The sequence below is a fragment of the Egretta garzetta genome, unplaced genomic scaffold, assembly GCF_000687185.1.
Source record: "Egretta garzetta isolate BGI_Z169 unplaced genomic scaffold, ASM68718v1 scaffold147, whole genome shotgun sequence".
Classification (NCBI taxonomy): Eukaryota; Metazoa; Chordata; class Aves; order Pelecaniformes; family Ardeidae; genus Egretta; species Egretta garzetta.
In genome coordinates, this window is record NW_009260173.1 from 487,347 (window position 1) to 508,950 (window position 21,604).

A 21,604-nucleotide genomic window follows, 5' to 3' on the forward strand; every position below is an offset into this window, starting at 1 on the left:
TTTGAGTCTCCGGCTTCCACTTTGCTGGGGTGACTACCTATGCCCAAGCAATTTAATGAACACGCAAGCGGGGGGCTGAAGGCTTTGCCGCCCATTTACAGGTTGGGGGTAGGATCTGTTAAGTCGCAGTTCTGGATATGGACGTGGGATGTAATCCCTCGGTAGACCCTTTGCATGGGCAGCAGGACGCCGATTTGCTCTCCCTTCTGGACGGGGCCGCTGTACTTGATGGGTCTGATGTAAAACATCTTAATGCAGAATCCTGTTAGCAGGGGAGAGAGAAGAGGGGGAAACTGTTGCTCCTATGAAAAGGTTTAAAGGCCTGGCAAAGCCACGATGTTCAGTAGCACAATACAAATGGCAATAAAGTGATAAGAGATTCAGCAGCAGAAAAAGTTACAGAAAATGCTGTGATGCTCCTATAGCACGAAGGAGAGAGAATAAGGAAAGAAATAAATTAACATGGGGGAGGGTAGGGCAGGGGATTAAGGTGGGTAAAAAAGCAAATCAGAGGCTGTTCCTTTAATCATGCAAAATGTGCGCAGGGACCAGCTTCATCCTTTGGCTTTTTTTACTAGCAGCGATGTAGTGCTGTCATCCTTTCAGTCAATTTTCCTGCACTAGCAGAACCTGGATTTCAAAGTTACAGTTTTCACTTGGACTCATGTGCAAGCACCCTGCAGTCCAGGTTGCATTCGTGATTTCTGGCTCAGTTTAAAGCTCTCTAAACCAACCAGAGCCATTTGCAACCAGGCTTTGCAAGGCGCACGCCTTCCAGCGCTGGTACCTGATCCTGAGAGCTGGACTCCGTTGTCGATGGCGTTGCCGTTTCCGTAGGGCCTGGCTTGTCTGTTGATCTTCCCCGTGAAGGGAGCGTGCACCGCCGAGCCGTCCTCACACACCACGTCCACTCCCCTGTGCTTCCTCCCTCCTCTGAGGAAGAAGAGCAGGGTGGGTTAGCCTGCGGTGGAGTGCCTTGCCAGCTAGAAATCCTCCTCTCACCCATCTTTCCGTGCTTATTTTTATTGCAAGCAAGTTTCAAGCACAGCCATCTCCCATCACCCCCGCCCCAGACCTGGGATCGCTGTACCCCCCGCAGCCCTGGGCGTCGCAGCCTCTGATCCTGTTTGCAGGTTGAGTGGAGCAGATTTTGGCCCATTGTGCTGCAGCAGCTGGAAAAGAAGAAAAGGGAAGAGCAGAAGGTGAAACCCACAAACCAGAAAGGGGATTTCCCAGCCCGTGATGCTTAATCAACAGCAAGGCCCCTCTGGACTTTGCTGTAACCATGGGCCAGGCTTCAGGGAACGAGAAAGTTGTTTGTCTTTTAATGCAAGTTAATTTTAGGGGTGCAATGAGATGGCATTTTTTTGTTTTACGCTTTGTCGAACGACGTTTGAGGGTTCTTAAAGCAGCGACTTGAAAGCAAAAATGCAGAGCAAATGGACCTGGAGGGGATGTCATGGAGCGACCCACTCCTCTCCCATCGCCCCGGCGCAGACGTGGGGCTGGAGCTGCAGGGTGTCTCTGCCTGGAAGGTACCTGGAGTCAGTGGGGTAACCATGAAAAACAGGGCTGAGAGACCCACCAGGTCCATTCCTGTTCCCTAATGTGGGATCCAGTCAAAAATAAAAGCTGTCATCCAGCTTTTACTAATCGCGTTTCTGTCTCCCAGTGTTCCTATGTTGCTCTCTCAAGGTAGCAGCCAGTAGGGTAAGAGCCTCCAATTTTTTATTCCAGACTCCAGCTATCATCACCCACAGTCAAACCCCGGCTGATCCCACGGCCCCAGCCATGGCTGAGGCAGGGAGGGCATTTATGGGGGAGAAGGGGGGAAAGGCAACCCCCACCTCGGTACCTCCCGTGAGCCTCCAACAGCCCCGCTCCCCCCGCCAGGACTCCCGGGGTTTCCCATGGGATGCTCTTGCAAGGATGGCGTTGGTCTGGCAAGAAGCAATGAGCTGAGGTTTATCGGTGCGTGTGAGCAGCTCGGCCGTCCCCGTCCCCGTTGGGCTCTGGGGCTACACGCAAACAGGGGAAACGATGTGCTGGCACGGAGGGCCTGGTGCTAAAAGGGTGCAGGAAACCTCTAATGCCTTCCTCGAGCAAACCAGCCCTTTGTTCTGGGTAGTCTTCATTTATTTTAGTGCGCTGTGTATTCTTTGTGAAATCAAAGGTGATGACATTCAACAGGGAAACATCTCTGGGAACGCTCCATGATCTTTAAGAAAAGGCTTTTAAGAAAACATGCGTGCTGTTCTTAATAGATGTGCCTCAGCTGATTCTTTCTTGATCAATCCACTTTATTACCCCAAGAAAATTTTGCCACAAGTCTTTATCAAATCTAAGAAGGATTCGTCTGTGGAGGCTGCCATGCAACTTGAGAGAGGTTATTTTCAAAAGCAAAAAAAGGCAGAGAACAAATCAGTTCCTAAATCCTTACAGATACACTTCATTTAAAAAAAAAAAAAAAGACATAAAAGAAAGATAAAGACAAAGAAGGTTACAATGAGCAACGCTTCACAAAATTCAGCTCACTCACCACTGGAGATTGCAATTGCGAGGGCGACCGCTGTGACTCCGTGCATTTTCGTGTGCCGAGAGCTCTGCTTTCCAAGTGAAAGGTCTAAAATACTTTGCTTTCTATTTATACACCCCGACAGAGGCTGTATCCAAATTTTTCCAGCCAATCGGAAAATTGATGTGGCCTCAGTTCTTCTGCTTGCAGATGCAGGCCAACAGCAAGAACATCGAGGCAGCCCTCGAGGTGTACCACCAGCCTGGCTAACTGGCTCCAATTGATGTGGCAACAGCCGCTACGTGGGTTGGTTTGCTTTTGTTTACAGCAAACCCATGAATATTAACCCCAAATTTTAAGGGCCATTTGCAACCATTTCTCTTCATTCCTGCCTGTTGCCCAATCCTGAAGCTGAGCAGGATAACTTGGGTGGAGAAAGGGAAAAGAGTTCAAATGAACTTTTAAAAATATCTGGGCAGCTGGATACGTTGCCCTCCCACCGTGGCTTTGTGGCAAGTTCAGCCGGGTGGACGCAGCTCTGTGCCGTGCATCACCCCCAACCCCACGCTGATTGAGCAACCCGTGAAATGAACCCCTTGCACCCCTTTTTTATGAGCCGGCTTCATTAATGCGTCCCAGCTATCACCACGTTGCTGTTGCTGGACCTTCAGCATTAACAGTAGAAGAGACACATGTTTACAATCTTCACTGTGCCCGGACGGAAAATGTTAGAAACCCTATAATATTGTGGTTGAGCAAAATTACAGGAAATTGAAGAAGAAGAGAACACTGGAGCACGAACACAGCCACCTCAAGTGTTGTTTCTGGGAAGGGAGGGAATGCGATGCCCTGGTTTGAAGCCAGGAGCTGGAGGTTGTTTGCCTTCTCGGCTCCTTGGCCGTCCGGTCGCTGCCACTGGGAGCCACTGACTGTTTTGTTTCCCTGTGCAATAAAAAGCAGGAGCCCAGGTTAGGTACGGCTGCGGGTGGGGGCTCTCAGCTGGATGCTGTGCCCTTGCTGTCCCTCTTTCCTGGCGCCAGGCAGGTGATGACTGGCTTCACATCCCAAAACCGAACCCAGAGCAGTTCTGCTGCGCAGGATTCCAACCCACCTTTGCCCGTGATGGAAGCATCAGCTGCTGAAACTGAACAGCAGTTGTGTTTCATGGGGAAAGAAGGTGAAGCCATGAGGATATCTTCAAGACACACGTGCTGCCTCCTCCTTGCCCCTGCATCCACCTATGTCACTTATGTCACGGCAACGGCGGCAGGGTGACGGTGTGGCTTGGACAGAGCCAGCGGCTGAACCCAGCTGCAGCCTGGCTGGAGTGGCCTTCCTGGCCTGGTGGAGACCACGTGAGATGTTCCAGCTCCAGACAACACCATCGAGCAAGATGTGGAGGAGGGTTGTGCCAGTCCTGCTACACCAGGGGTTTTAAACTTGCCGCCGCCGTCCCCCACCCCGCACCCCCATTGGAATCCCTGCGTCATTTTTTTCTGCAGACGAAACACTCCTGGTTTACGGCTTCCCCACTCATCAGATGTTATGTGTGGACAGGGGGAAAGTCTATTTGGCAGGGACATTTTGAACCGGTATGTTCAGACAGAGTATGTAGGGGAAAAAAAAAATGACAGTCCTTCGCTCTCTGTGCAATGCTCCTCATGCCCAGGGCTCAGCTAAACCCATCCGGATAAAACTGCATTGTCTTAAATTCATTCTGGTAATTACTAATTTTGTTAGAGACCTATCAGTTGAGATCAAAGAGGAGAAAAGAATGAGCAAAGTAATTCTGTGCATTTCCTCAACAGCTCAGAAGATGAGCTTTTTTTCCCTAATTCTGTTACCAATAAATATCCTGGAGGCCAGGTACTTTCTCACTTTCAAGCTGCAGACGCAGTTGAGTGCAGCAGAGGTGAAGGTACCATGGTGGGATGCAACAGGAAAACCCACCAGCTTCAGGGGCGTTCTTCAAAAACAACACCGAGGTCTCGTGGCCGTCGGCCCCTGCTGTCTCTGATATTCCCGACTTGTGAGAGCGGACTTCTCTTCGTGTCCTAGGTGTCACCAATACACTTGGCCGTGTAGGCTGCAGAAAACGTGCATCTGCTCGTCTGTCACACAGGGAAGTTTGGGTTAAGAGCTTTTTGGAAATCTGGGTTCCCAGGTTGGACATTGGTTTCTCCAGGGTCTCTCAGTAAACGGCCGCCTGGCTGCCCCTGGTGTGGGGAGGACAGACGGACTGCGAAGGTCTGCAAGGTTTGACTCCTTGCACCCCTCCGTCACATTTTGTGGCTTTGTTTTCCTTTTGCTAACTGGGTTGAAAAGTTTTTGCTGAGCTAATTGAGTGAATTAAACATGCTAAAGACTAAGTGATTTGCTGGCATTTTACATTATATACCCTGACACAAAGATCAGGAGGTGAGGAGTGATCGATGTAGATTTTGTGTGAACTGTGCAAGAGCAGCAAGTGCTTTGCTCACCATCCCCGTGCCCACCACACCACGTTTCACGGGGGGTTACAGCACAACATTCCAAGGACTGAAGGCAACGGACGTGGCTACCAATTTCTTCACATTTTACTCATTGTCAGCTGCAGGTGAAGCTTTGGGTCTTTTTTTTCTTTGCGGAAAGGTTGCAGAAAGGTGGCAGCCATTGGTCGTTACTTAATTTTGCATTGATGGCAGCTGCGTGGAGGAGATAAAGCAGGACGGGGGGAGCAAAGCCAAGGGCAGAGCTGGAGTGATGCAGGTGATGAAGGGGTTCCAGGGAGCAGATGCGGAGCCATGGGAGAGGTAAGTGAGGCTGGGCAGGGCTTTCCCTCATCTCGTGTGGTGCTGGGAGCCACTGAGGAACAGGTTGAGATGGGGTTGGAGGACAGGCAGTCCACTTTAGCTGCCTAGCCTGGGTAGCACGCATGTCTGGAGGGGAAAAAAAACCCCAAACCCTGGAGCTTTGTAGGCTCTGCAGGACACCCTGTGGTTCCTGAGCACCCACGGTGCTGCACTGGGGGGTGACACCGGGACAGGCGGGTGTCTGGTTTGCAGAGGGGTGAGTAAGTAGGAAAATGGTAAAATGCTCCTAGGCGAGTAAGCACCACAGCACAATCGAATTAAATGTAGTTTGAATAAGATCAAATTTAAAAGACGTCAATGTTAAACCCTAGCTCCAAACCCCATCAAGCTCACTAAAAGCAATTTCCAAAATTGTACCCATGCTGGGATCTAATAAAGCTTTCATTAAAGAGGAAGCGTTTGCCTCAGCCTGTCGCTTAGCAATGCGAGGGGGGGGGCTTCTCCCCCGTTATGGAAGGGATGCACATAGCTGTAATGGTTTCCTCTCTGCTTTACCAAGTCCCAAGGCACGACTGAGTTTGTTGGCAATGCCCTAAAGGTTGTGAATTCTCAGCCCAACTAACTTATGATAAAAATTCTCTTTGTTTACCGTCCCCCCCCCCCCCCCCCCCCCCCCCCTTTTTTTGTTTTTGTTTACCGGGCTGAAGCCCCCAGCCTGCTCTGGTTTTTGCTTTACTGGAGTTGCCCAGCGTATAAACCCAACAGACAGGAGTCTCCTCATTTTCTTCTGTTCATCGCTTAGTACAACCTGAAACACCTAAATATGATTTAAAGACCTTCAGGTTAAAATTGAATGAAATCCCTGGCTATGGGTAGATTGCAGTAAAGGAGAGAGGGCGGTTTGGTTGCCTAATTGGCAGGTTTTTGATGAAATATCCAGATTTTGCAAGATTCTTGTTTAATTCCTAGGGAAGCAAGCCCCAAAGCATGGCACTACAGTGTCTATTACCAATGCCTTATTTTTCTTCTCTCTTTTTTTTTTTTTTTGATGGAGGCAAATGCCACATAGGAGCCGCTCCAGGAGGTGACAAGCTCCACATGCCAGCACAGTTTACTCTTGCTGTGCTGGGTTGTGTTGCCCAAGTTCCCTAGAGGCTGCCAAGTGCATGGAAGAGGGCTGCAAGTAGTCAAAAGGCTGTCTATGTGGATAGCAACTTATTGCTTCTGTTAATTATGCTCGTAAAAACAAAAATTGGAAGAAGAGGGCGTTGCAGAGAGCACTCTGTTGTCCAAAAGCAGCTGTTCCATCTTCCTCCCCTTCTCTGATAACATCTTGGACCTTCAAAGAAATAGGCACTAGTTTATCACTTAAAATCATTTTTAATTTTTTTATGAGGCAACACTTTTGTTGTTAGCGTGTAATGGATTCCTGAAACGCAGCATCCAGCTGGTGTAATGGGCACTGAGGGGAAGGCTGGTAATGAAACCCAATTTAACTAATGAGTGTCATTTAGAGAGAGACTTTATTGCTGTGTTTTGCGGGTTCCTCAAAAAGCCTTGCTTCAATCTGTAGAAAGACATAGTGGTTTTTTATTAGTTAACATGAGCAACTGAAGATGCTGTGTGCAATCAGGAAAGCGCGCTTGCCTCTCCGGTGCTTCCCCGGCCGGTGGCGAGCTGCCCCTCTGAGCCGGGCCAGGCACAGCTTGTGAGGCTCTGAACCCGGTATTTAATTTAGGCCATTGTTAGCTTTAAAGCCCACAGTGCCCTGCACACAGCTGCCCTGTGGCTCTTGCAGAAAGAAATTGCTTTGGGGTGCCGGGGCCCCGACAGCGTGGTGGGGTGCAAGGGGACAAGCTGCACGGCCCTGTGTCCCTTCCTCCCCTCTGCGGGGCTGTTGCCTCCTGGGGTAATGGTCACCCTCTGGGTGTTCTCCACCAGTGGCCTCGTCTCTGCTCTGGTCCTGTTGCTGGATTTGGGAGCATTTTGCTTTTTTTTTTTCTTCACAAAAAAACCCATTGAGCAAGGGATCACCTTGGCACAGCTGGGCTCATCTGGGAGAAGCCTGTGGAAACCTGGTCCCAGCCAGGTCTTGGCTTTGGGCACCTGAGAAATGAGGAAGGGCAGCACTTGTCCTGCAGAGCATAAAGGTGTTAATGGGATGAACTGGGCGGTGCAGGGAATGGCTGGGCTGCCCCTGCCCTCTGGTGGGAAGCAGGCAGATACAGTCCCGCTGAGCAGCCCTTCCCGATCTCCCCAGCTCTGTGTACCTGCACATATCAATGGAGCTAAAATGTCTCTGTGTATTTGCCACCTGTACTGCTCCTGCTCTGATTAAGGGAAGCCCAGCCCCTGTGCTGGGGTTCATGGGGATGCTCACCAGTATCTGCCCACTGGGATGAACTGGTGTGTGCAGCCACTGCCTGTTCAGATGCCCATGGTCCTTTTTTTCCTTTTTCTGCTTTGCACGTGCAATCCCTCCTGTGTGCTGAGGAAGGGCTGTGTAGCGCAGCATGAGTCCCCTTACCCCTCCAGGGGTGTCCTCTTTAGCTGGCACTAAATGCTGGCCTGGTGCCTGCTAGGAACAGAGACTCGTGGGCAGGAATGGAAATGTTGCTTTGCTTTTCCTTCATGGCACATCTACCTGCTCCTGCACCCCCTGCCATCCGGGGCTGTGCTCCAGCACCTTGGCTTTCATTTGGAAGAAGAGGTGGGGGTTGGCCTCTTCTCCCTGGTAACCGATGATAGGACGAGGGGAAATGGTCTGAAGTTGTGCCAGGGCAGGTTTAGGTTGGACGTTGGGAAAAATTTCTTCCCTGAAAGGGTTGTAAGGCCCTGGAAGGGGCTGCCCAGGGAAGGGGTCGAGTCCCCATCCCTCGGGGGATTTAAAAGCTGGGCAGACGAGGTGCTGAGGGACATGGTTTAGTGGTGGGATGGCAGGGTTAGCTTAATGGTTGGACTTGATGATCTTAAAGGGCTTTTCCAACCTAAACCATTCTATGATGAGGAGGAGAGACCTTTATCTCTCCACAAATACTTTAATTCAAAATCCCCAACCCGGTCTTGCGGTGCTCAGGATCTCAAATCTCCTCCATCCAGGTACTCCAGCCTCCAGGATCAGCCCACAAACAACCTCTCAGTAGTTGGCATTAGCAACATGGAGAACTGCGATATACTGGGTATTTAAATATGAAAGCACGTAAAGATGACTGTAAAAATGATACAGCTGTTGTGGTGACTGTTGCTCTTTCATGTTCAGCCGATTTGCTTTTATTCTTTGAGCTGTTGTTGGATTTTAAAAAGCTGCAGGCAGGAAATGTGGCATGGGATTTGAGGCTGGTTTTGCTGATAGGTGAAGGCAGATGCTGCCTCCCCCCCTTACCTTTGGGCTGGCAGAGCCCTGCCCTCTCAAACATAAAGGCCATGTGAGAATGGCTCCTTGGCAGGTCTCCGAGCAGAAACCGTGTCATTATAAACCACTGTCTAGCCCAAAGTGTTCCAGCTATCATATTTCTATGGCTCATCCAAGGGTATTTTTAGTATTGGTGGAAAAAGTTGCTGACTCTAGGTCAAGTAATCCCTCCTGAAGTCTGTGGTCCTGATTCGGGGAAAATTAACCATTTGCTTAAACATTTGTTATGATGAAGCCTCTCTGCCTTCCTCTGCCCAAGCCTTTCCACGGAAGAGGATTGGGCCTGGAGAACAGATATGGAGAAGGAAGACTGGCTTGCATTGACATTCAAAGTAGAAAAGTCTGCTACTGCTAAAATGTAGATTTCTCTCTAAATACGATTGCTCTTACATGCTTCCATCACACAAACCTGCCTTTGCCAGAGTGGAGGCGAGCGGCAAAGGAGCTGCTTCCATAGGTGGTGCCATGGCCAAGGCTGTTCATGGCTCATGAATCCAGCTGCGCAGCAGAGCTGGCTCCAGAGCTTTGATTTGTTTGGTTTTAACACAAGGCTCAGGGTAGGTTTAGACTAGATATAAGGAAGAAATTCTTTACAATGAGGGTGGTGAAACACTGGAACGGGTTGCCCAGAGAGGGGGTGGAGGCCCCATCCCTGGGAACGTTCCAGGCCAGGTTGGACGGGGCTGTGAGCAACCTGATGTGGTTCAAGGTGTCCCTGCTCCTGCAGGGGGGTTGGGCTGGGTGACCTCTGGGAGTCCCTTCCAACCCAAACCATCCTATGATTCTATTCTATGATTCTAACGATGGGAAGGCATCATTAAACTGTTGCTCACCCAGCAAAGAAGAATGCCAGAAGCTGGAGGTTTGTGTGGTGTTTGTTATCCTGTTTGTGTGTTTGGTGATTTATTGCTCTGTGGTCATGGCTGATGGTCCCCATCACACCACCCTGGTCCCCCATGCGCAGGGCTGTGGGACAGCCCCCTGAAGGAGATCCGTGCACAGGGTGAGCGGGCTGATGGCCCAGACCCACAGGAGGGTGAAGCAGCAGGGAGACCACGTTGGCCAACACCACGGGCAAAGGGCTGAGCCTGCTATTCCATAGGTGTCACGAAGGAGCAAACTTCCAGGGGAGACCTGAGGAGGGTTGCTGGGTGATGGAGAGGAGGTCTTCTGCACTCAGCCAAGCTGGGGACGGGGCAGGGGACCAGCCGGAGAGTTTGCCGCTGTTGGCGGTGGCGAGTGGTGCTGGCAGATCGGCGGCTGGTGCTGATGGCTTGACAGCATCTGGGAGACGGCTGGTGTGGGGGTGTGTTGTGAGGAGCCTTGAGGTGGGGATGGATCAGCATGTTTGACGTGACGAGGGATGAGCCGTGGGGACAGGAGGGATGTGGTTACATTGACAAGCCAGAACATGAGCCCAGCCTCCTCTGTGCGAGGAGGCACCCTACCTCGGAGCCAGAGTGGGCTGTTGAAGTCACCCAAGTTATTTCTAGTTTAAACTAGAAAAATCATAGAATCATCCCATTTAATTTAAATGATACCAATGAGTACCCAGCAGTAACTCTTTCTTCTGGGCAACCAACCTCAGACTTGGGACATGAGCACACCCAGGGTCCCTCCTGCTGTATTTGAGGTGACATAGCTGCTCTGCGATACCTTAAACTCCACCTCCAGTGGCACCAGCCCCTGCTGCCGAATGCGCACTCCGGGTTGGGTAACTGCGCTGCACCATTGCGAGAGGGTTTGTAAATAACTCCTCCTCGCGCCGTTAAATCCACAGTTCCTTCCCTGCCCTTGTGTTTTATCGCTTGGGTTGCTGATAACTTTCCTGTATGGCTTCTCTCGGAAAACAGCCTTTCCTGCTATGCGTTTCCTCCCGCTGGTGCACGAGGGTTAATTAAAACCTCCCTAGGATTTGTCGCTTTGATGTCTGGGGAAGCTTTTTTTTCCTTTTAAGAAACAATCAAATGCCTGCAGGTAGCCTGCATGCTCCTGCGGCTCTGACAAGAAGTCCCTCCTTGTTGGCAGGGTCCATCTAGGACAGACAGCTTTGGTTTAGTCAGTTGTATTGTGAAATGGGGGAGACGTGTGGCTCTGGAAAACCTCATGGACTAATGGTTTGTTATGGAAAACCCAGAGTGCTTTATCTCAGGCCGTGGGTGTCCAGCTCAGGGGCTGGATGATGCCTCTCAGTTTTGCCCCGTTGCCCCTTGGAAGCAGACGGTGCCCCACCAAGAGCTGTGGGGTGAGTCCAGCTCACGCAGGGCTGTGGACGTCCAAAACCTGGCACAAGGGGGAGGATGCCCTGGGCTGTTTTTTCTGGCTGGTGGGCGCTGCTCGGGCAGTGAGGGGTGCTCAGCCCCTCTTCCAGTGTTTCTGACCCAGGCGTGCCCAGACCAGGAGTGCTGGACACATCTCCCCTGTCTGCTCCTGGGTGCTGCTGCAAGGCTGCTCCCCGAACCATGCTCAGTGATGCTTGGGCTAAAAGATGCTTAATTTTAGTTATTGCTGGAAGCAAACTTGTCAGCTGCCCATCCCCTCCTAGTCGTGGCTGATGCCAGATTTATTGCTCCTGGTACCCAGAGCAGAGTTTGCACTGCTGGTCATCTCTAACTGGGGTGAGAGCTGCTTTGAGCAATGGTGTGGTTTCATTTGTGCCAGATGATTGGAAAGACATCTTTAGAAAAAATTAATTTCTCCTGTTCAGGACAGCCCAGGAAACGTATGCAGCTTGCCTGAGGTCTGGCTGGAGGGTCCCTCTCGGCAGCCTCCGGCAGAGGGTGCAGTGGCTTTGCGCATCTGCAGAGCTGGTTTTCGGGGAAAGGATGGCTTCATCCTTCTCTTCTGTTTATTCTTTCTTTTTTTTTTTTTATCAAAAAGGGAAGAAGCGGTTGCAGGGCACTTTTGCTGCCTGCAAACTGCGATGATTTAATGCCCACATCAAAAACGATCTCTCCTTAACGTTGGAGAACAGCATAGCAGCGTTGTAGTTCATTCAGAAAACACTCTGACGTTCATTGATCTGAAACCTTTGCCAACAGGCAACATTCGGGAGGTGTACAAGTGTCCTTTTGTATTTAATTTTGCAGGCTTTTATGAAGCCTTTGTGTATCAAAAGGTGTTGGGGTTGTTAAAATTGCGTAATGCTTTTTGGGGTATGCTGTTCCCAGGGTCTGCAGCATGGGCAGGACTTTGCTTTCCCCACGTTACGAGTTCCCGGTGCCACAGGAGAGCCGTACCTGGCAGATCATTTGAGTCGTTATACTCTTGCTTTCAAAATGCAAATCTTGTGCAAGCTCTCTTTTAAATCAAGTATGAAACCTCTCCCAGCGCTCAGCGGCTGCTCCTTCCCATGTCTGTACGGAATGACGTGAGCTTTTTCCCCTGGAATAACAGGCTTTAGCAAGTGCCCACACAGTACACCCGATTGGGAAGGAGCAACTCAATACCACAATTACGAAGCCCTCCTTTCTAGGAGCGGGTTCAGAAGTCGCTTGGTTATGATCCTTATATCAACCAGTCGTGAATAATTTCTCTGCCGCCGAGGGTCAGCCAAACGGTGCTGGAGAACTGGCAGGGATCAAGCAGTTGCTTTGGCCAGCAAAGTCTGTTTTGGCACTTTTTAAAAAACACACACAAAAAAAAAGGAAACAAAGAAACCCAAGCACTGGTCCTGCAAAAATGTGGGGGGCGTTTTGCCCCTGCTCGGGCAGGAGCCACGTGGGCGTGAGTTGGGCAGCCTGGCTCCGCGCGTTCCCAGGCGCGCTGCTGCCTTCGCGTGCTGGTGCCCGGTGGGAAGTGGCAGAGGGTGATTTCAGTGGATTACAGACCAGGGCTTGATGCTGAAGGCTGAGTTGGTCAAGGCCTTGTTATTCTCATAGCAGTGGGCTTTTGTGCCGAGTTCACCCACTGGCGAGCGGTGCCACACGAGTGCCAAGTCCCCAGAAGGTTCCCAACCCCTTTGTAGCGGGGTTTATTTTATAGTGCCAGTGGTGATTGACAGAAATTGGTATGGGGATAATGAGGACTGCTGCAAAAATGATCTGAGGGTTTGCCAAATCTGCTCTTTGCAAACATCCAGCATGGAAACTCTACATCTCCAATGGGATGGGGCTTTCCTGGTCTCTTTAAGACCTGGAGCGCTGCAACTCAGTGTAGCCTAATTGGATTCAGCCTCTGAAGTCAAGTCTATATTCCTTTCATAACGAGCTACAGATCTTACAAAGATTATTGACGGGGTATCGGCGAGTGTGCTGTGAGCAACGCGCCAAATTTATTCCTCTTGCGAAGGAAGAGAGAGCCAAGACCTCAGCAATGCTGCGAGCTGGCTGCACGGGGGCAGAGCACCCCTCGTCGCCTCGGCGGCCCCAACAGCCGCGTGCATTAATCTGATGAGGGCCAAAAACCGATCTAATTCCTGCAGGAACTGCACTGAGCAATTTGGCTCCCATATGCAGACCTGCTGCTCCCTCCAGCACCGCAAGGCCATGCCAAGGACCTCAGGTCTGGGTACAGCCTGGGGCCCTGTGCTCATGGCTGTGTGAGTTATCTGTTTATTTTGAGCTGAAAAGCCTATTATTGCTCTAAAAGGAGAAAATGACCTCGTTTAAGTGTGGCACTTCTTTGTGTTTATACGTGATCCTTGTTGTTACACCAGGACAGCTTCCACCAAACCTGCTCCGGTGTGTCGGGCTCAGAGGATCTGTCTGCAAGTAAGAGGCACAAACTCAGCAGCTCCTTGACGCAGTTCTCCCAGTAGAAAGAGAAAATGAGCAACTTCTGCTTCCTCCTTTCCTTCCCAATGAAAGGGCTGAGGCATTGGGTGAACTTCCCACGTCTCTGAAAGAGGAAACCAGCCAGATGCTGGTCGGTATTCCGGCTTCCCCGTTACTTGTGCTGTGACTCAAAGCCGACCCCATAGGAGGTGGCAGTGTTTTCATTTGTGGGGTCGTTTCCCTGTAGCAAGGCTGTGAGCCCTCCCTTTGCTGTTGAGGACACCCCAGAAAGCTGTGGCAGAGCAGCACGGAGGAACCAGATCTCTGTAGGAAGCTGGCATCCAAGCAGGTTGGGATGAATTGATGAGGAGGGCAAGAGGAGATAATTTCACCCATTTCTCAAACTAAACGCTTGTTTTCCTTTCTCCTTGTCTCCCGCAGCCCCTTGGTTTGGAGTGGAGCCCTGGTGGGTGAGTGCCTCAGCAGCTCTGTTTTGGCAAATGCCCCACGGGATGCGCTGTGTGCTTTGAGCTCCGATGGGGTTTCCCATGGGAGAAGGAACCAAAAAGAGTATGAAGACTCCTGAGAAACATTCCAGTGAGATTTCTGAGTCCTGATGTAACTCAAAATCTCATTCAGACATGGGGAGAAGGGGCAGGGAGCTGCTAGGGCTTTTCTGCAATGAACTGGAGGTGTGAGCTTGTCTCTGGCAAAAGGCTGCCCGGTGCTCCACTCTGGTGATAAACAGTCCTGAATAACCTTCAGCCAGCTCTTGCTGGTAATTAATGGGTGACTAATTAGTACTTGTAGGTTGGAGTCCCTAGTGGGTGTTTCCCTAATGACCAAAGCAAGCAGAAGCTGTGGTGCACAAGCGCACCGACCGAGCGGCATCCTGCGCTCTCCGTCCCTTCAGGGAAGGAAGCCTCTGGCCTAACTTAACTATATATATTTTCTTCAAAAAACATGAAGCAATGTTTTCCTACTGAAATGTTATTCCACCCCTCCCTGCCAGTGAGCCTTTGTTTTCATTCTCTTTGAAAAACGTACATCTCCTTTCAGCTCTGTCTCTCTCCTGGTCTCCATTTTTTTTTTTTTTTTTTTTTTTTTGCATTTGCAGTTAATTTCCTACTTCAAAGAAAACCAGAAAAGTCTTTGATTTACTAGATTGGCTAAATTAAATCTCTTTCCCAGAAACAGTGGCTGAGTGTTTCCTAACAAGAAGTTTGAATGTTTGAATGATACAATCTCCTCACTTCTGACGCTCATCAAAAGCAGCATATTGGATCCAATCTGGTCTCCTTCGTATCCCCGTGGCAAGCTTAGCATAAATTTTATCCACTTTAAACAATGGTTGGGTTTGCCACACGGTGTCCTAAAGCAGCAAGGTCTCATTCGTGATACGAATAACACGCACAGTTGGACACCTACGTTAAGTATGTATGATGAGATCACTTCCAGTAAAATCCTGAAATGCAGTAATGTGAAAAACATCTGGTTGTTGTGCATTTGATTTAAACTTGGAAGCCTGGGACAAAAGGACTATACATTTATTAATGAGTTCTGTGCTTTATGCAAGTTTCCATGCTGTTTACTCACTAGACTTCAAAAGCCGGAAATTATACCACCTCTTGATTGAAATGAGCTTATTAGACATCAAAAGTAGGAAAATATATGATGCCTTCGTGGAAATTAATTACTGCTTTTTTTTTTTTTAAATCTGCATTTAACATAGCAGTTCCCTCACAGAATCATAGAATGTTTTGGGTTGGAAGGGACCCCTAGAGGACATCTAGTCCAACCCCCCCGCAATGAGCAGGGACACTGCTAACTGGATAAGGTTGCTCAGAGCCCCGTCCAACATGGTCTTGATGAACCCACCACCACTGCAATACGTGTGTGCATGTTTGTGCATGTGTGCATCAAAAACGAAATGGGGAGAAAGATGTGGATGTTGGGAGTTGGCCATGCCAAGCCATGCTGATTCTTTAGCTGGAGGTGCTGGTGCACGTAGAGGGGGTAAGGCCAGACGAGGGGATCCTGCGGCCCGTGCCAAGTGTTTGAGCCGAGTGGGGTGGCTGTATGTGTCGTCTCTTCCCCAGAGCAAGGATGCAGCAGCATCTTTCCCGTCAGCCCTCACCTGGGTTGATCCCTGCCACCACCTCCGTGTCCTCAGCAGAGCCCAGCAGGGGCTGGCACGGGGCTCGGCTGCAGCCTGCGGGGCTGCTCTGGGCAAAAACGGCTCGGCGTCTGCGTCTCCCCAGCAAAAATGCACAGTATGTTTGAGGCGTATCAGCAGTGAGCCATGGTAACCATGGAAATCCGGCTGTTTAGCAAATTGTAGAGAGGAAAATTCAACAGGGATGGCCAAGGGGATGAATTAGAGCTGCCCCTTGGCAAGCACAGCATGCAAACTGATGGGGTGTTTTCTTTTTTTTTTTTTTTAAAAAAAAGCATCTACGCATGTGAAACTTCTAATTTTTCATTCATTGCTGACTGTCTGCTCTGAGATGTGGAAAATATTCACAGGGGTGTTGCAATGTCTCCCATGTTTTGTTTGTGGCCCCGCTTTGCTGAGGTGGCCTCTCCTCGGAGAAGTGTCCCTCGCCGCCTCTGTCCCACAGAAATGTGCTCTTGGCAGCCCCAAATTCACATGCTCTGAGGGAAGACCCCCATCTACAGGGAAAATGTTGCTGGAAATGCTGCCAAGGGCCAAATGGGTACGTGGAGGGGCTGGTGGTGCATGACCCCTTCGTTTGCCCATCACAGCTGGGACGTCTCTTTCTATATATAAATCTTTGTGTTTGACCTCTCTCTTGGTCTCCTGTTGTGCCCAGCTCCTCACAAATGTCCAGTTACAGTGTTTTGATCATTTTTCAAATGTGGGACCTTTGATGGCAGGTTAATTCCAGACCAGAAAAAGCTAAGAAATGCGGATTATAAGAGAAATTGGTGTTTCTGTAATTGTTTTGTGCTATATTCTCTCTGATGCTGCTTAAAGGTGCATTTGTTTCTGTATTTTATTTGGTACTACTGAGGATTTTGCTGTATTAATCCTTAGTTTCCTATAAATTGCTATATATATATGGAGAGAGAATTATGATTTTTGTCCCTAAGAGCTCTGCTGTAAAGAAACATGGATGGCAAAGCGATGCAGCAGTCCCTGTGCTGTCCTTAGAAATACAGGCAGCCAACCAAGCATAATTTAAGCAGTTTTTTTAGGAGAGCAGTGATTTACACCTTCCCTTGAGCTGCCTTTTCAGGGTGCAGATACACAAGTCCTTTGGCTTGGGTGCATATGTGGGGATGAATGGGTGCATATGTGGGGATGAATGGGTGCATATGTGGGGATGAATGGGTGCATATGTGGGGATGAATGGGTGCATATGTGGGGATGAATGGGTGCATATGTGGGGATGAATGGGTGCATATGTGGGGATGAATAGGACCTGACATGCGGTTCCCCACCAGAAACACGGATGTAAGCCCCTGGAGTTTCCGTAAGCCTCTTCCTGAGCAGTCGTTTTTAACCCAGCCTGTTCAGGCTATTTTCTCTTTTGGGTCCAGTGGCGTTTCTAACACGGCCAAGGTTCGACTCGCTGCATCCCGGTACATGGGCTGGGGAAATGGCTGAGAAAACCTGGCCTCTGGATGCGCAGACAATTACAGACGACCAATTACTGGAAAATATTCTTCTAACGAAACTGTCTGTATGCAGTCTGACTCATCTAAAAGCAGACTAGGATGACAAGGACCTCACATGCGGTTCCCCACCAGAAACACGGATGTAAGCCCCTGGAGTTTCCGTAAGCCTCTTCCTGAGCAGTCGTTTTTAACCCAGCCTGTTCAGGCTATTTTCTCTTTTGGGTCCAGTGGCGTTTCTAACACGGCCAAGGTTCGACTCGCTGCATCCCGGTACATGGGCTGGGGAAATGGCTGAGAAAACCTGGCCTCTGGATGCGCAGACAATTACAGACGACCAATTACTGGAAAATATTCTTCTAACGAAACTGTCTGTATGCAGTCTGACTCATCTAAAAGCAGACTAGGATGACAAGTCACCTCTCATGTTTAAAAAAACCGAGGTTAGTCCCATGTATAAATATTCCTTTCAAGTAGCCCCATTACTCCATGCAGCAGGCACGTCCTGCTGAGCCCGCTGCGGGCCGGTTCCCGTGAACGCCCCACCAAGGCGCCGTAATCCCGGCTCCTACAGAGCATCTGCCCCACGTGTTCGTGCGATAGACAGTAGCGTGCTGCAAGCATAGATGCATACGTGCGTGCGTGCATACGCATGTGTGTGCGTACGTATGGAAGAGTAATACGTTAGCGCTGATCAAAAATCCTGGTTATTGCTCCAGTGCCCACAAATGTGTTTCTTACATTTCACAAACCCTTTGCTGCCTGAATTCCTGCATGACGTAGTTGCACAATAAAATAAGAAGGAAAGAGCAACTCCATTGGTCTCCAACAGCGCTTTATTTTTCTATACGAAAATATCATGGAGAGATTTATATACGGCATTTCTTTATTCCTTCAGTTACCCAAGACTTAGCAGGAGCACAGATCAGCTTTGGGCTGTATGGAATCATTTATCTTTGTGTAATGCCAACAAAGGTCTCTAATTATTTAAGAGCTTACAGGGTTTATAACATGAGCTCAAATTCCTCACATTAGGTTCTTCATTTGCTTTTTATTCTGAAAAATGTGATAGCCCTTGGAAGAAATGGAAATGTTTTTTTTTCTAGATAAAGAGAAATCTGAACTCTGACTTAGCCCGAAATGTTCTTGAGGAATGCCTTACAGACTAGATCTCCCAATTTCTATGCTTTTGAATTTGCTTCTCCTCACTCTGCCTCTCTTTTCCTTTAAACGGGAAGCCCTTTTTCTTCCTCCTTTTCTGCTTTTCGCAGTCCAAGCAGAGCATGAGGCAATAGCACCAGGGACTAATGTTAGTGCCAGACTCTTCCCAGCGGGCAGGCAAAATGGGGAAGTCAAATTCTAACTGTAAAAAATGAAAAATCCTCAGTGGGGATGCCCAAGGGCAGCACTTGGGCCAGGCACTCCGCTGCCATCAGCGCGTTGGGTTGGTGGGCACCCGTCAAGCGTCTCCGTGTCGTGGCGCTGCTGCTTCGTTAGTGTCGGTATCACACGGGGATTTGTGAACCGGGCTCGCGGCGGAGAGCGCGGGCTTGGCCTACGCTTGGCCGGTGGCAACTGGATGCGAAGGGTTAATTCCAGGTATCGCACGGCAACGAGCTGTCGTGATATTTTCCCCTCTCTCTCCTCTCGCCGTTCGTGCTAGCGGTGATGATTTCATCCTCCCACACGCGACGCCCAGAGCTGCAGCCCCGGGTCCCCCCCATGCCTCTGCCAACGGCTGGGAATGAGAAGCAGTCCTCGATAGCGGCAAGGAGGCCACCGGAGGCACCAGGACGTGGGGGAATCGTGGCCTGCAATTACGTCAGGCTCCGCAATGTGTTTCTCATTTGCTGAACGAAGGCTTTTATGAGACAGTAGTGCAGTGTGTGTGCTATGCGAACGGCAAGAGAGCTGACGGGTAGCGGGGAGGCCAGAGCAACGAGGAATGAATAGCCCGTGGGAGGTAGGGACCCTGCTCCCTTCCCCAATTTCTAGTTTAAATTCAGTCACTTAAGTGGCATTGGATTTATCCTCCTAGTAAAATCAGCATTGCCACACATCCCCCTTCCTTTAAGGTACTTAGAGCCTTCCAGTGTTTAGGAAAAAAAAAAAATTATTCTCATTTAATTAATCATTCTTAAAGAAATAATAATTGGTGATTATGTAATGGAGTTGTTCATTAATCCATTCATCAGAATATATGCTCACATCAGGCTCCTGCTGCTACAAGCGTGGGATCTGAGGCATTTACTGGACGGAGGTTATTAGCCTTGTTTTCAGCCCCGAGGTGTGGTGCAAACCTGGGGGCCGTGGCCAGGACCCCCCTGGGGCTGCTGCCCCTGGTGAGGAGCGGTCCCCATTTGCAGGCTGTCCCCAGGCCGTGCAGCAATCGTAGGGGCCATGGGATTCCCCCCCTCCACGGGTGCTCCGATAGAAACGCTCCATGTAAATCCTCAAGTGCTCGTGATGCCGGTTTTTTGCTCGGACTGTTTTGGTTAAACGTGGTAGATAGTTCCTGGAAAATGCACAACCGCAGGTACAAGTGTCAACGCAAAACATTTGCAGAGAGCTCTGCTCCCTGGTTCCACCAATCTCATTTTTCACTCTGGTTCTCTGTCATTCCATCCCACCTCACTCCCCAAACTGGAGCCAACGCCTGGAGGGTGCTGGGTTTTCTGGACCAGCTGCATCACTTACTGGAAAAAATGGGGTGGTTTTGTCCTTCTTGGGGAGGAATAAGGTTACGTTTGTGTTTTCCACCATGCTTGTCTTCACCTCAGGAGAAAATTGAGTTGTGGTCTGGTTCTGAGATGTTTGCTCTCCATCACCGAGAAGAGCTGTGGGAGGAAGAGGAGGAGGAGGAGGCACCCTGAGGCACACGGGAGGGAGCAGCTGGGAGGCGTTTGGTGGCGGGGTCTGGGTGGGTGCAGGCTGGGGGATGCACAGGGCTGAAGGGAAGGGAGAAGTGCTGCTATATGAGCACGGGGGATCCCAGTAGTGCAGGTTTGTGAGGACTTGGTGAGATTTTCTTTATGTCCATTTGCTTCAATGGGAAGTGTTCCCGCTTACCCAGGGAAGGGGTCGAGTCCCCATCCCTGGGGGGATTTAAAAGCCAGACAGACGAAGTGCTTAGGGACAGGGTTTAGTGGTGGGATGGCAGGGTTAGGGGAACGGTTGGGCTTGATGATCTTAAAGGGCTTTTCCAACCTAAATGATTCTATGATTCAAGAAACAATTTCCATGAGAGGCATCGCCCTCGAGGGTGCTGGGAAAGGGAATGGGGAGCAATGGGGCAGGGCTGGGGGATGGAGAAAAGAACTCGCCTCCCGGGTAGGGGGAAGGAGAAAGAGGGCTTTGGGAGATGGGTTTCTTCAAACTTCTTGGGGAAAACACAAAGCACCCTACTTCTGAGTGCCAGTGTGTGAATGTGTGCTGGGAAGGAGAGACAGGTCTTGGTTTGGAGAGCGCCAGCAGGTCCTTTCCTGGGAAAGGGAAAAAAGGAAATAAATCATCACTGGGAACTGTGTGAGAGGCAATGAGCTGTGTCAGCACTTGGGGGCTCGCTGCCAAGCAGAGCTGCATCTTCTAGTGGTTTTATCTGGGGGAATTTGGAGGACTGGTTCTCAAGCGACGCTCTCCTGGACAGGCTGTGGCAGGCTCACGTGGATGACCTGAATCTGGGAAGGATCCAGCTGCTATTCAGATGGGTGGGATGTGAGCCATCCTGTGCAAAACCGGTGGGCTTGACTTAAAATGAAGTGCTAATGTCTTTGAGGAGGTACCTGTATGTTCTTTCACAGCATATATTGGTATTATTTTGCAACCGAGCCTCCTGGTTGGGGATTTTTTCTGAATTGCTCTATTTTCTGCTTCACCCATTTACAGTACGTGGCTGCAGGAGCGATGCTGATGCTGAAGCTGGTTTCACACCCGGCAGAACATCTCAACCCACCATGGCTCTGCGGCATGAAGAGGTGAGCGAGGTCTGACTTTCTGGTTTATCTAGCAAATCTGTGGCGCTTGTTCGGAGGCTGCGCTCAGGAGCACAGGTTTCCAGAGGCATTTGCTGATCTCCCCCCGTGCTTTGGGTGTCCAGGTCAGGCACCTCACACCTGACCGCTGAGGGTCCCTCTGAGTGGGGATGGGAGGCTCCAACCCAGGCTGGGGGCTGGATCCTGCACAGGCCAGTGTTGAACCCATAAATGAGGAATAAAGCTCTTCAAGTCAAACCTTTCGTCCCGTCAACCTGGGAGAGATTTGCCCAGATGACTTACATTAATTTTAATGGAAACTGTGTGCAGAAACCACAAGCTTAAATCAAGAAGATTATGTCAAAAGAGCAGACTTTACATTCATAAATCCAAATGACAGGCTCCAAGTGGGGTTTTTTTTGCTCACTGCAAAGAACCCATCACTATTTTCAGCTTCTTAAAAGCTGACACAATGCCCAGCCTTCATGGAGATCAAGTTTTGAAATGGCTTTTGTAATTCAAAGGAAAAAGGAAGAAATCTCCCCAACCAGGGTCATGTT

General features: G+C 49.9%; 2 protein-coding genes across 2 annotated transcripts in view; one reads left to right on the plus strand and one right to left on the minus strand.

Moving 5' to 3' along the window:
- Window positions 1-88: 88 nt before the first annotated feature.
- On the minus strand, window positions 89-2,585 carry LOC104128900 (leukocyte cell-derived chemotaxin-2-like). The gene is made up of 4 exons (XM_009641755.2): window positions 2,540-2,585; window positions 1,076-1,172; window positions 788-933; window positions 89-262 (listed from the first exon to the last, which is right to left on the minus strand). The coding sequence occupies exons 1-4, from the start codon at window positions 2,583-2,585 to the stop codon at window positions 96-98; spliced, it is 456 nt and encodes a 151-aa protein (XP_009640050.1). The 3' UTR covers window positions 89-95.
- A 2,672-nt stretch (window positions 2,586-5,257) lies between these two features.
- Window positions 5,258-21,604, plus strand: part of TGFBI (transforming growth factor beta induced) — a 54,316-nt gene continuing 37,969 nt past the window's right edge. Inside the window, exon 1 of the mRNA XM_009641756.2 lies at window positions 5,258-5,307. Coding sequence (XP_009640051.1) covers window positions 5,258-5,307 — 50 coding nt within the window. The remainder of the gene's footprint in view (window positions 5,308-21,604) is intronic.

Excerpts from the sequence above, each read along its gene's own strand:
- LOC104128900 (XM_009641755.2), bottom strand. The coding sequence starts at position 2,585 with ATGCACGGAGTCACAGCGGTCGCCCTCGCAATTGCAATCTCCAGTG. Across the intron at positions 1,173-2,539 it reads CGCAATTGCAATCTCCAGTG|CTGCTGCAGCACAATGGGCC; the intron begins GTGAGTGAGCTG and ends CTTCTTTTCCAG. Across the intron at positions 934-1,075 it reads GGGGGGTACAGCGATCCCAG|AGGAGGGAGGAAGCACAGGG; the intron begins GTCTGGGGCGGG and ends CTTCTTCCTCAG.